The sequence below is a fragment of the Ursus maritimus genome, unplaced genomic scaffold (assembly GCF_017311325.1).
Source record: "Ursus maritimus isolate PB19 unplaced genomic scaffold, ASM1731132v1 scaffold_20, whole genome shotgun sequence".
Lineage (NCBI taxonomy): Eukaryota > Metazoa > Chordata > Mammalia > Carnivora > Ursidae > Ursus > Ursus maritimus.
The window spans coordinates 46,093,957-46,108,272 of record NW_024424453.1 but is presented as its reverse complement, the minus strand read 5'-3'; the positions used below and the strand labels follow the sequence as shown (position 1 = coordinate 46,108,272).

At 42.8% G+C, this 14,316-nt stretch overlaps 1 protein-coding gene across 1 annotated transcript in view; it reads left to right on the top strand.

The window, feature by feature from the left end:
* OSBPL10 (oxysterol binding protein like 10) overlaps positions 1 to 14,316 on the top strand; it is a 291,725-nt gene that overhangs the window by 144,289 nt on the left and 133,120 nt on the right. Inside the window, exon 4 of the mRNA XM_040636895.1 lies at positions 2,686 to 2,877. Coding sequence (XP_040492829.1) covers positions 2,686 to 2,877 — 192 coding nt within the window. The remainder of the gene's footprint in view (positions 1 to 2,685; positions 2,878 to 14,316) is intronic.

Below are 14,316 nucleotides of genomic sequence, written 5' to 3'. Positions count from 1 at the left end.
CGGTAGGTGTTCAGCAAATATTTGATCACTGACATTCGGAAGCTGGCCTCAGTCAACATACCCTGTAACTGCCTTCTCTCAAGCCGAAGTGAAGGATAGGAACATTTAGAATGTAAATTTTATGTATAATTGAACAAATTTTGGATAAGTTACATGTTCACATGGTTCAAAAGGAAATAACATAAAAAACCATCGGACAAAAAAAAAAAAAAATCTCCCTTCCTCTCTGCTCCTCTTCTCTTATTCTCTGCTTCTCCACAAATAAGTAGCCACTTTTTTTTAGTTTTGTGGGTCTTCTTCTGGGGCATTTGTATGGTCTAAACAAAATTTTAGGGATGCCTGGGTGGCTCAGTCGGTTAGCCGTCTGTCTTTGGCTCAGGTCATGATCTCAGGGTCTTGGGATCAGTCCCGTGTCGGGCTCCCTGCTCAGTGGGGAGTCTGCTTCTCCCTCTCCTCCCTGCTCATGCTCTCTTTCTCTCAAATAAATAAATAAATCTTAAAAAAATAAATAATATTAAGTGAATAACAATAAAAATACTCATTTTTCATGTTTTAATGCAGAACTTTGTATATTATGTGAGAGTCCTGCACCTTGCTTTTTTTCACTTCTCTAGTAGAATTTTTTTTTTCAGACCAATTCATGGAGCCCTTTCTCATTATCCTTTCACAGCTTAGTAGTGTTAGATTACGTGGGTGTACTTTATTTACTGAGCCTGTCCCATACTGATGGACCTTTGGGTTGTTTCCTGTCCTCTGCCATTAAACATCCTTCTGCGTGGCTCGTGGTGGTACCTGTGCCATTTTCCCTGCGAGCAGGTGTATTGGAGGATACGTTCCCAAGCAGGACATCGTGGGTCATAGGAAAGTGCCTTTGTAACTGCGACATGCACTGCCAGACTGCCCTTCTTGGGGGAGGGGGGTTGTCACCTTACACTGCCACAAACCTGATCCTCTGTGATCCTGTCAACAGATTGTGTATGCAAACTTTTGGCATTTTGCCAATCTGATAGGCCAAAGATGGTATCTAAATGTGGCTTGAGGGGCGCCTGGGTGGCACAGCGGTTGAGCATCTGCCTTTGGCTCAGGGTGTGATCCCGGCATTCTGGGATCGAGCCCCACATCAGGCTCCTCTGCTATGAGCCTGCTTCTTCCTCTCCCACTCCCCCTGCTTGTGTTCCCTCTCTCGCTGGCTGTCTCTATCTCTGTCGAATGAATAAATAAATAAAATCTTTAAAAAAAAATAAATAAATGTGGCTTGAATTTACATTTAATGAATACAGTTGAATGTGTTTTCATATGTTTTAAGAACTTCATGTGTTTTTGTGAACGGCATGTTCCTGTCTTGCCCCATTTTAATAGTTTGCTGTTCCTATCAATCCCTAGGATTTCCATTCCTAATTATAAATAATGTACATTTCCATGACACCAGTACTACAGTTTTCAGAGTCATGGTAAGGTATACAGAATTATATCCGTAATCAATATGAATGCCGACATCTCAGGCATGATGAGGCTTTGAAACAAGTTGAAAATATTTTTCCTAGTTTATTCTTTGGCTTTACTTGTGGTAGAAGCGGTTTGTTTTGGGGTTTTTGTTTGTTTGTTTGTTTTGTTTCTGTTTTTGTTTTTTTAAAATAATCTCTACAGCCAACATGGGGCTTGAACCCATGTCCCTGAGATCAACAGTCACACACTCCTCCAGCTGAGCCAGCTGCACGCCCCTGTGGGAGTGGGTTTTAAAAAGTTGCTTCCTGTGCAGGAGTTTTTAATTTTTAGATAATCAAATTTGTTGAGCTTTTCTTTTATGGCTTTTGGGTTTTGAGGTATTAGGCCTTCCCTACCCCAAGGTTACATGTTTGCTTGTGCTTTTTTTCCCCCCTTAATGTTTTCCATCCATTTGAGGTCTGTGATCTGGGAGATGAATCCAGCTTTGTTTTCCAGATGGCTGTCCAGTCATCCCAATACCAGTTATTGAAAAAAATTAATCTCCACTAGGTTGAAATGCCATCTTTATCCTATACCCAATTGTTCCTGGGCATCTGTATTCTTCTAGGATGAAATAAGAGCACTACAGTAACAAATGGGGGTTAGTTGGTGGATAACTTAGGACTTTCAGTCATGTAGCCAGCATTTATAAAGAAGGACCTGATAAATTAGGCAATCATGATGTGCCAGGGCTTGGGGATATACAGATGATTTTGGAAAAATCTCTTCAGAAGGTAGCTGGACGACGAATATAATCTCACTGCAGTAGAATGGGAGCTGCAGGGAGGCTGAGGCAGGCGGAGATGATCACACAGCAGGAAACTGCACTGAGGCTTAAGGTTCAGCTGAAGTTTGCCAGTCGTGAGGGGAACATTCCAGGCAGAAGAGCTAATGTATGCAAAGGCACAGATCTGTAAGAGTCTGTGGCATTTGGGGGGACTCAGTGGCCTCTCCTGGCCAGTAGAATAGGGCAGGAGGCATGGTCGTAGATGAGACCAGAAGCATAGTTAATGGACATTGTGTCTCTTAAGTGAGTGTGGGATTTGGGCGTGTAGTGTTGCTGTGCCTCCCCCTTCCTTCATCCCTCGAAGTAGACGAAGGGGAAGGATTAAGTGAAGAGGTCCCGCGTAAATGGAAGCCAACCCTTAGCTGTGTTCTGCAGGTCAGTTGCTGAGTTTTGACACCTGTTGCTTATTCTAGACGACTCCAAGTTCCCGAAGCCGCAGTCTCACTTTGCTCCCCCATGGAACGCCCAATCCTGCGTCTCCCTGTAGCCAGAGACACCTCGGCGCGGGGGCCCCCGGTGTTGTCACAATCACGCATCACAAGTCGCCTGCAGCTGCCCGAAGAGCCAAGAGTCAGTATCCCGGCCAGCTTCACGAAGTCAGAGAGGTAGGCTTTGCTCTCCTACTAGGTTGAGTGGTCCCTGGGCACTGAGGGCCGCTGCCACCGCGCCGCCGACTTCCCTTCCCTTGTGCCACCTTGATTGCGAAGAGAGACGACCAGCAGCCAGCCTCGCAGCCACAGAGCCATGATGGTGTTGCCTCCTGGTTATAGAAAATATAATTTGTTTTTGTGTCTAGGGTGAAGTGAGGTGTTTAGGAGACCCGTGAGAGCTTAGCAAGCAGGGAAAGCCAGCCCACAGACACATGGTACAAGTAGAAATAGAGTCAGCAAAGTCTCCATGTTCATGGCAAAGAATAGACAGTACCCGGTCATGGGTAGCCAGGAAATGATTGAGGTGGTTTTGAACCTCAGGACGTGTAAGACCTTTTCTCTGCCTTGCCTCACTCACAAGGTGGCTCCCTTGGTCTTCCCATCACAGGCCACTCTCAGCAGAGTGCTGGGTAGCGAAGGAGCACTGTCCTTCGAGTCAGAAGACTCTGTTATTTGGAAGCAAGTCTTTCAAAGCTTTGAACCTGAGTTTCTGCATCTGTAGAATGGAAATAACCCAGGCCTTCTCCTCTTCTCAAGGGAGATCTGAGGCTCACTTGTGATTGTGCCCTTGAAAGCCTTTCAGCTGTGAGTGCCTTATGAACCTATGCAGGACTATGCTTTGTTTTTACTTTTGACCCACTGGGAAGTCATCAGTTTGGGGATCCCACTTCCTTAGTGTTCATATCATCCTTAGCAACTGTTCCTGGAAATGGACTATTTGGAATAAATGGTGGTGGTCTGGGGTGCCTAACTTGTGTTGAGGCTGCTTTTGGCCCTGCATCTGGCTTGCAGGGGGACCAGCCCATCCTCTGAGGGGAGCAGCGGGGCCCTGATTTGTGGTGAGCAGCTCAATGGACCACCTAGCATAGGGTCTTGTTGCTCAAGTCAGCACGTATCTTGTTTTATTTTCTAAATGTCACGAGCCAAGTAGTGCTGTGTCCGCCTGCTGTCTTGGTCTGATTCTGGTCCAGGACCGAAAATCTAACATCTTCTGAATCAAATCTGTAGATGCATGTGAAAGACCTATTTTTCCTGATAGATTTACACATGCCTGTACTCTGTCTTGCCTAATAAAGAGAAGATACAGAGTCAAATGCTGCCTTTGATATAGTCACCCTGATTTTTTTTTCTTAAGATTTTATTTATTTATTTGACAGAGAGAGGGAGACAGCCAGTGAGAGAGGGAACACAAGCAGGGGGAGTGGGAGAGGAAGAAGCAGGCTTCCAGTGGAGGAGCCTGATGTGGGACTCGATCCCAGAACGCCGGGATCACGCCCTGAGCCAAAGGCAGACGCTTAACGACTGAGCCACCCAGGCGCCCCTGATTTTTTTTTTTTTTTTTTTAATGGTGTTTGGCTCTGAGCTTAACTTTTGATACACTGGGTGATATGAGGAATGGTCATCCACTTGTATATATTTTTTAGTCTTCATGGCATCTTAAAAAAACTGTATTAGAGAAACACTTTGTACTCAAAGTAGAACAGAATGATGTTACCCATCGCCCAGCGTCAGCAATTCCAACTTTCTGTTGTTCTTCATCTGTTTTCCCTCTACCACTTTTTTTTCCTGCAGTATTTCAAGGAAATCATAAATAGTCTATCATTTTATCATTGCCAGTAAATGCTTTAATATTTATCTAACAAATAAGAACTTAAAAAAAAAAGAAAGAAAACTTGACCACAACACCATCATAACCACTTTTACGTAAACCTCACTGCAGATATTTTTGCAAGTATGTTAGAGATGACAACCTTAAAAAAAAAGGAAAAAAAAAGCCAGGTTGAAAGTTCATGGTATTTTGAGAATTCTCTTCTACTATCACGAATTTCTGATAGACTTACAAGTGATGCTAGGAAGCCTGGAGTATATGAAAAAAAAAGTGGGGGTGCTTGCATTGAATGGTCTGTGGCCTCAATAAAAGTTGAGGTGACTTAGCTTAATTTTCAGGAGCACATGATACAATTTAATGCCCAAATCTTTTCTTCCTCCATTTTTAAGAAGAGGTTTTTCAAAGAATAAAAGTATGTTCTTGAAGCATATGCGTATAAAAATAATTATGTAAAGTATATAATGCAAGTACATATTGCACGAGAAGTCTAAAGAAGAAAATCAGAATTACCCATGATCCTGCCTCCTTTCAGATAACCATTTCTTAAACTTTCAGCGAATTTACTTTGTTTTTTTTCTATATGTTACATGTGTAGATAAGTAAAACTTAACATAGTATGATCTAACCATTGTCAACAATGACATATATGCTCCTTTTTATTTACCTTATTGTTTTCTCTGCATTTTCCACCCAGGAGGGGCAATTATTGAAATTCCCCATGAAATTTCATTATATGAAAAATAGGTGAGATGCCTCCATGGCTATATAGTGATTTGATTTTTGTACTCCTGGGCAATCGTTTATTTCTTCAGGCTGTTGCTTTCGTCTACTGATAATCTTTCTTGCTGAAATCTAATTTTAAGCAAGCTTGTTGAGATGCAAGTATCAACATTGGGGGTGCTAAACACCTTTGAGGGAACAGTTAAAAGTTCTGATTCTCAGATATCCCATCCAGCTTCTCTCCTGATAGGAGAAGGGTAGCTGTTTGATGACCCCTGTCATTTTATGATGTGGACAGGTCCACCTTGGGAACAATCTGAGAAAATTTCACTCATTCCAGAAAGTCCTGCAGTTTTAAAAGTATATTAATTTCAGAGTATAAAGGCCTTGGCTTTGGATTCCACTGTATTTATCTATAAAATAACTGGAGGAAAATGGAAGAGTGTTTTTAACCCAGCTGTATAAGGAAGATAAACTTAGGACCACTGAAGCAATGAAGAAAATCGTCATACCCAAGACAGATGTGTCTGAATATCTGAAGGGGGAAAAAAAAAGAAAGAAAAATAGCCCGGCCAGAGGCAATAGAATAAATATTAAATGAAATTCCATAGCATGGGTGAAGATAATGGGACAGTTTTAAAGATTAAATGGTTATCATCCAAAATATGAAGGATTGAGATCTCAAAGGTAGTACCCAGAGTCCTCCCTTAGAAGTGGTTAGGAGAGACGAATATAGGGAATTTGAAACAACAGGCATATCCTTGTTAGCAATTCAATAAATGAAAATTGGGACTACTTTGTCTATCAAATTATCAGAAATAATTCTGGCCCGTTATAGGTTAGGGTGTCGAGAAATCCTGGTGGTGCTGCATATTGTCTCTTTGCCACAGCCTGGTGATCTGTAATAAGAATTAAACACAAAACAAAGTTGTTCATGGCCATTGACCCATCAATTCCCTGTTGAGAACCATATTCTGAGGAACTAGTCTGTGGAATTGGGGTTGGAGGAAAAAAGTTAATTTAGGTAAAGCTATTCATACTAATAAAGTGATAGATTCAACACAAAACATCATGGAAATGACGAGACAAACGATAGTTCACACCAGATATTGAATTTCTGTGTAGCAGCTTAAGATAAAAGTCATGTGTAAGAGGGGCACCTGGCTGGCTCAGTCCGTAGAGCATGTGACTCTTGATCTCGGTCGTGAGTTCAAGCCCCACGTTGGATGTGGAGCCTACTCAAAAAAAAAAAAAAAAAGAAAAACAAAAAGTCAGCTGTAAGCATTATGACTACATGGACTTGTGTAGGAAATAAGAAAATCAGGATACAGAATATGTGCGCATTGGACCCTATGTCCCTCTTTATAAAGTCCAGAAATTGTTTAAAGCTGGTGGTTCCAGGCTTTTGGGCTGTACTTGCAAACTACAATTTAGAAGTAGAATATTGGGAGCAGCGTGATGTTGCGACTATTAAAATTTGACCAGTAAGGGCATTTTTAAAGCATAGTTGACAGTCCGTGGTTACTACCATCTCGAAAAGCACATTTAATGCTCCCCTCCCCCTCCAGCTCCAAGGGATATCATCTCTGAATAAAGAGCGACTCATTGCACTAAATAAATTTAGTTTTGTGAAAAACAGACTGAATTTTTCCTGTTACTAATATTTTATCTTGAATTGGAAGAGTATTCATCATGGATTGATTCTAGCCTATGAATCTGTGTTTTTTAAACCATTGATCACCACTGACTTTTTTTTTTTTTTTTTAATATCCTATCACCCTCTTACTGCTTGCTGTCTGTCCATAGACTAAAGGTTGTACTCTTCAGCATGGCAAAGGAAGCCTTCCATAGTCTGTCCATCTCTGTGTCCTGCCCACAGCGTGTCTGCTCCTCCCCACTGCATACTTACTGCCTCCCTCTGTTGGGAGGTATGTCGCCCAAGTAGAACTTTCTGCCGTGATGGAAATACTCTGTCGTTTGCGTTCTTCTCTAGGGGAGCCACCACTAACACGGGGCTAACGAGCTCTTGAAACGTGCTAGTTCTGAACTGAGACATACCATGAATGTAAAGTGCACGCTAGATTTCAAAGGAGTGCGAAAAAGGTAAAATGTTTCATTAATAATGTTTTAATACTCCTTGTATGTGGACGTGAAAATATTTTCTAGGTTAGGTGAAATTAAATATATTAGAACTCATTTTACCTGATCCTTTTTTTATCCTTTGAAGTGTGCCTACTAGAAAATTTAAAATTACGTGCCTCCCATTTGTGGCTTGTGGTGTGTTTCTTAGATAGCACTGCCCTCGCTGTGGGCTTGCTCACTCCGTCCCTCCTCCACTATTCTCCAGGTACTGAGCACCGGCTATGTGTCAGGCTGGATTTTTTTTTTTTTAAGATTTTTTAGTTATTTATTTGAGAGAGAAAGAGCGAGATCATGTGTGCGAACACAAGCAGGGAGGGGGGAGGGACAAGAGGGACAAGCGGACTCCCCACTGAGTGCGGAGCCCAACAGTGGGGCTCGATCCCAGGACCCTGAGATCACGATCTGAGCTGAGGTCGGACACTTAACACACTGAGCCACCCACGCACCCACAGACTGGATTTTTATGCTAAAAGTCATGTCCTATTCATCTTTGCTGCTTCTAGCCCTAGCACAACTGCTGGGCATGTTGGTTGGACAAACTGATTTGAGGACCTATTTTCTAGCAGTTAGAATGGTTTAGAAACAGAATGTGGAGGCATTCTTAGGTACCCATACACAGTGGATGGTGACCGGTCAAGGGCTGAGTCAGGTGGTCCCACGGTTTCCTCTGACAATGAGAGCACTGGGTGGGGGTATTCCTGTCTGGGTGGCTAAGGGGAAAGCGATGATGGTGCGAGCCTCTGAATGTGCCCCTGGAATTGTTTTATACATAGGTTCTAAAATATTGTTAAAAATCAATTTGAGCCCTCCGCTGTTTAAGCATACGATGACTAAAATTATTTGCGTTAACTTTTATTCTTTTAGGGACATTATAATGGGTTTTAACATGGCTTATGTTTATGTAAATGGGCGCGAGTTCAATTGGTACGAGTACAGTGTGATTTTTAAAATTCTCGTTTGCTAGGTGCTTTCTGAAAAATACACGTTCGTAGTAGTGTGTGCGTGCATGTACGCACCTGCACACAGCCATGCATTGAGTAGAAGAACACAAAGTAAGGAAGTCAAGATGTTTCTTCTTTTCCTAATTCATTACTGTTTCCCAAAAGTGACCTCCAAAGAAATGATCAGTGTGTCTGCAAGCATGAAAGCCCGTATATGCTTGTGTACGTGCACGGATTTGTGTGTGTATGTGTGAGACTGTGTGTGGAGTACACGACTCTTATTTTAACTGTTTTCTTCCTTGGATTAGAGTGGACAACTCTTTAAAAAGAGTACCTACTAAAAAATTTCTCTGAATGCAACTATGGTCATAGGCTTGGACGTAGCAAATATTTGAGAAACCGAATAAACTTGGTAAAGCCCCGGTTCTTGCGTCTTTGACCAAGTAATGTTTTCATTTGTGACCTAAAAAAAAACCCCAACCCGTTAATTCAACTGGGAGACCGTGTCTGGATTCTGTAGCTTGATGAGGGAAAAGGTCATTCATGCTGTTGAATTGTAATGGGCATGTGTGAGGCATAAATTTAGTTTTAATTAAGCTTTCAGTGGTAATTTATTGACGTGTAGGAATTATCTTTCCCTTACACTGTTCTTAGCTTGCTTCCAGGCACATATCCTTTTGAAGAGAGAGCTGTGTGGGTTGCACTGGTTTACGTCGGGTAGGTAAACTGTATCGAGGCTGTGTCATTTGATATAGTTTTAAATAAACCTTTCGGAGTGTGATCTATGCAGATGTGTGTTTATGTGGTTCCTGCTGTGTGAATATATGTTTCTTCATGTAATTGCATATTTATTTAATACACATACAAGGGAAGGCCCTTTAATGAAGGTGCCATCTTTATAAATGATGTTGGCTCGGTGTTCTCTCCCTTCAGGACGGTTTGCTTTGATCCTGGCGCACATGGATGTCATGAATACCTGGTTAGAAAGCTTGATTCATGTACAGCCTTTGCTATGGAAGCAGCGACTGTCAAATATCTCCCTAACGAATGTTATTAGCTGATCAATTTTAAGGTAGGGGTCAGTCCTGGCGGCAATGTGAGCAATCCCATCACCAGGGAAACCGCATTTAGGGGATAAAGTGCAATTATCCTTTGTGTGAGCAGAACGATTATTTGGAAAAAAGGAAAGTCCTGAATTAATTCTTCTGTGCACTTGTTTGGATAAATGATGACAAGTAACCCGTACATGCATTTTTAGTAGCAATTTGCCATCTTTCCAAATAGGCCCACTGCAGACTGAGCTTTCAAAAATCGTAATGTGGCGTTAGCGGATAGCAGTTGTTTCCAGATGTTTTAAAAGCAGTAGAGTATTGATGGAAGAGAAATACTATAGGTCCCTACTATATAAACACGATGTTTTATGAGTGCAGATTTACTTTAGAAGGTAAGATGGGCATTTACTGATGATGATGATGATGAAGCAAGTTGACTTGGAGTAGGGAGGATTTACGACCACCGTGGCAGTCTCCCATCAGCCCCTGTGTCCATGGCATTTGAAACGAACATTTGGGGGGCTGTGGAATGCCTTGGAGATCCTCTGTTTTAAGTCATTGGATTTCGGCAGTAATAGCATTTCAGGTGAAAAACAACACAAGCAAAATGATGAGATAGGGTCCCCAGTCAACCTTCAGCTTGTCTCCCAACCTGCTGCTCTGGGAGAAGGATGTTCTGGTGTCCCCGCCGGCTCAGGGCACGACTCGCTGGAATGTCGAAGATGGGGAAGGCTGAAGGCAGAATTAACCACAAAAGACCTAATTGCCTGGTCTTCCAGAAAGCTAGGAGCGTTCATAATTTTTGCTTCCTCACCATGAACATTCGCTTTGTTGAAAGCTAGGTTCTGGCCTAGTTGGTTGTAATGCAAATCCGTGTTTTCTTTCAGTTGATTCTCTCTCTTTCTTTTTCTTTTTTTCTTTTTCTTTTTTTTTTTTTTGCACACGAGCCAGTTCCTTGCAATAAATCTCTTAATACGTATCTTCTACTGTTTCTGTTTCTCTGGTTGAACCCTGGCTGCCACACCTCTCTTTGTCCTAACCTCCTTACTGCCTTGGTTTCCCATCTGTAAAATAGGGTCCACCCAATGTGGGGTTCTCACATGATTCTCTTGTCAGGCTTTTTTATTACCTTGTTACATTTGGAAATTAGGCATTAACTTATTATCTAATGCTTCTGTCCCGCCATATAGAGGTGGGTTTTTTTTTTAACCTCTTTATTCCTTAGCCCTTAGGACAGCACCTAGCACATAGTGGGTGCTCAATAAAAACTTGAGTAAGTGAATGATTTTCCATGAAGGGAATCCTGGCCATTGGGAAACACCCCTCCACTGATTTGCTTAAAGGCTTTTGCTGAAGAGGGAGTTTCTTGCCCTATAGCACATTTTTAGGGGACTCACAGTCCCAGAGCAGAAGCGATATAGAACTTGGCCCAACTGTATTACGTACTTGTGGAGGCTGCCTTCCACTATGCCCAAGACATGCTTGGGTAGTTCTTTCCTTAATCCTTGGTGGACTTTTTGTCTACCTGTGTTTTTAACAAATATCTTTATTAGAATTATTTTTCTTAATCTCCCCACTAATGTATAAACTCCTTCCCAAAAGGCATGGATTCATTAGCAATAGTGACAGTTACGTGGACAATAATATTTCGTACTTATGGGGCCCTTACTCTGTGCCCGGTACTGTGTTATCCCAAGTCAACCCTGTGAAGTAGATGCCATTGTTGTCTCTGTTTTACAGATGGGAAACGGAGGCATAAGGAGGTTAAGACAGAGAGGTGTAGCAGCCAGTGTTCAGCTAGAGAAATAGCACCAGTAGGAGATCCGTATTAAGAGACTGATTGCAAGGAATTGGCTCACGGGCAACTATGGGGCCTATCCAGGCAGGTTCAAGATGGCAGGGCAGATAGGAACCCTCAGCCACTGTCTGAAGTGAGGATCAAGCCTCAGCTCTGCTCTTCAGACCTTTCAGTTGAATGAGGCACACCCAGATTTATGTAGGTCATCTTTCTGACTGAAAGTCAACTGCTCATGGGTTTTAATCACATCTACAGGACGCCTCATAGAAATGGTCAGACGAGTGTTTGATGGAATCCCTCAGTGCTGTCGTCTTCCCAGTTTCAAAAAAGAGGGGCGATGGTTTGAGTGGTTCATGTTGACCAGCTTCTTGAGTTTTGTGCCATGTGACTCCGCCATCCTGACCAGAGCTGATCAGACCAGCTGTCGGCCTTATCCTGCCATCTGGCCACTGGATGTGAGGTGGACTCAAGTGGGAACTCCGGAGTGAGATTAACCATCCTTATAGGGCATGGATGGGAAGCACACAGATGCCAAGAGGTGGAGAACCTAACTGCTGCCAGCTAAGTCACAGACTGGCCTCCTCCCAGAGGTTGCTGTGAGAGCTGCTACGGCGTACTCGTCAGGATTCTCCAGAGAAGCGGAACCACTGGGGGGGTGGGGGCGGGGTGTAGATGTATGTATGTATATATACAGCAAACAACGTGGGTTTGAACTGCTCAGGCCCACTTATATCCGGATTTTTTTCAATAAATACGGTGTAATATTGTAAACGTATTTTTATGTTTTTCATAACATTTTTTCTCTAGTTTACTTTGTTGTAAGAATACGGTATATAATACATAAAACATAGAAAATATGTGCTAATTGACTGTTATTGGTAAGGCTTCTGGTCAACAGTAGTTTATTAGTAGTTAAGTTTGGGGAAGTCAAAAGTTATACATGGATTTTCTGATGTGCGGGGAGGGGGCAGCACCCCTGACCCCTGTGTTGTTCAAAGGTCAGCTCTATGTACACAGAGTGAGAGAGAGAGATCAGTTTGAGGAACTGGTTCATGTGATTGTGGAGGCTGCCCAATCCAAGATCTAGAAGAATGGCTGGCAGACTGGAGACCAAGGGAAGAGGCGGTGTTGGCAGTTCAAGTCTGTAGGCTGTCTCCTAGCAGAACGTCCTCTTGCTCAGGGGACGTTCGTCTTTTTGTTCTGTTTAGGTCATCAGCTGGTTTGATGAGGCCTACTCATATTATGGAGGACAGTCTGCTTTGCTCAAAGTCTACCACAGACTCTCTTATAAAAACGTCCAGACCTATGTTTGTCCAAATATCTGTGCACCATGGCCCAGCCAAGTGGACACACAGAATTAATCATCGCAAGCAGCCTAGACTGTCACCCCCTTGTCGTCTTACTGTATGTGTCTGTCCCCTGAGACCCCTGAGCTTGTTTCTGGAAAGCTAACGGAGCTTGACCATCACCAATCATTCCAGGCTTGGTTATTGTGCTCACTGTGGGCCCAGTGCTGGGTCTCGGATGTGGGGAATGGAATGGAGTCTTGGCTGTTGTCTAGGGTTTTGAGAGTCTAGGTGGTTGGTTAAGCTACCATGAAACTATTCAGTACTACAGTAGTTAATGGCAATAGGAATTTGCCAGAGGTAAGGCCAGTGGGGGCTGGCTTTTTCCTCATATACACCTGCACCCTCTGGGCTCCAAAGCCACCAGGATCCCTGGGAAAGTCACGCCTGGATTCAGCCTCTGGGGAGACTGAATTTATACCTCACAAACTTTTCCACCTCTGATTTAGAATATTGCTGAGCACGATTATATATATAGTGAGGGAACCTCTGCCTCTCTGTGTGTCTCAGGCTCACAGAAAATTCATGGTTCAGGCACTTGTGAAGCTTTGCACTCAAAAAGGAAGCTAAGTGGCAGGTTATTTTATGTCACAGTAGTTCTGTGACATGAAAGATTTCTGCCTGTTTTTACTTTATGTGGCAATTTAATACAAGAAGCCTTTCTATAAGTGCTCTATAGCCTTGAGATAATAACACATTTTGCATATTGAGTGAGTAGACAAAGAGGGAAGTTGGCCAGGTTCTCCTTTGGTACTCAAGCCCCCCTCAGAACTTGTGTGTTTTGTGATCTCATTCTTGGTGATTTCTGTGGAGGACGTTTTTTCCTAGAGGCTCGTAGTAGGGGACGTAGAAGTATGGCGCTGTGGTGATTCCCTTCTCCAACTCCTATTAGGTACTTGCACATTTCAGAGTTGCAGGTTAATTACTGGGGTGTCCTTAACTACCCACCTCTCCCCCTTTTTTAAAACAATTATTCCTTTTTTTAAAAAATTTTATTTATTTGAGAGAGAGAGCACGCATGAGTGGGGGGAAGGGACACAGGAAGAGGGAGAAGCAGACTCCCTGCTGAGCAGGGAGCCAGCACTTGGAGTTAGATCCCAGGACCCTGAGATAAGGACCTGAGCCAAAGCAGATGCTTGACTGACTGAGCCACCCAGGTGCCCCCCCCCGCACTTTTTTTTAAAGATTCTATTTTTAAGTAACATCCACACGCCGTGTGGGGCTTGAACTCATGACCCCGAGATCAAGAGTCACATGCTCTTCCGACTGAGCCAGCTGGGCATCCCAGCTACCCACTTCCTTAGCCACCTCTTTTCCCCCCTGCCAAGACCATAATCATTTTTTGTTGCTTTGATCTGAATTTTCTCTAGTTCATTTATTTGAGGGTTTGGGGTGGGGGGGATGGAATTTTTCGAGTGACGAAATGTACTGTATCTTGATTGTGGTGGTGGTTACACAGCTAGATAAATTTATCAGAATTACCGAAATGTGCTTAAATTGGGTTTGTTTTATTGTAGATAGACTCTCTCTCAATAACGTTGATTTAAAAGTTAGTTTCATGTTAACAAAACTGAAACATACTCCTGAAATCAGATTTACTTCGATCTCTGACATCATGGTTCACTGTCTACTCCTGTGAGGCCTAGGTTCTCTGTATTTGTGCAGAATACAGAATTTTCCTATTTCACGACCTCGCAATTTAACTTTTTGTATATTAGCTCCTTTAAAACTCGTTAATCCAGTTCTACTAGCTGTTGAGGGGACTAGGTCTCTATGTGCTGTTATT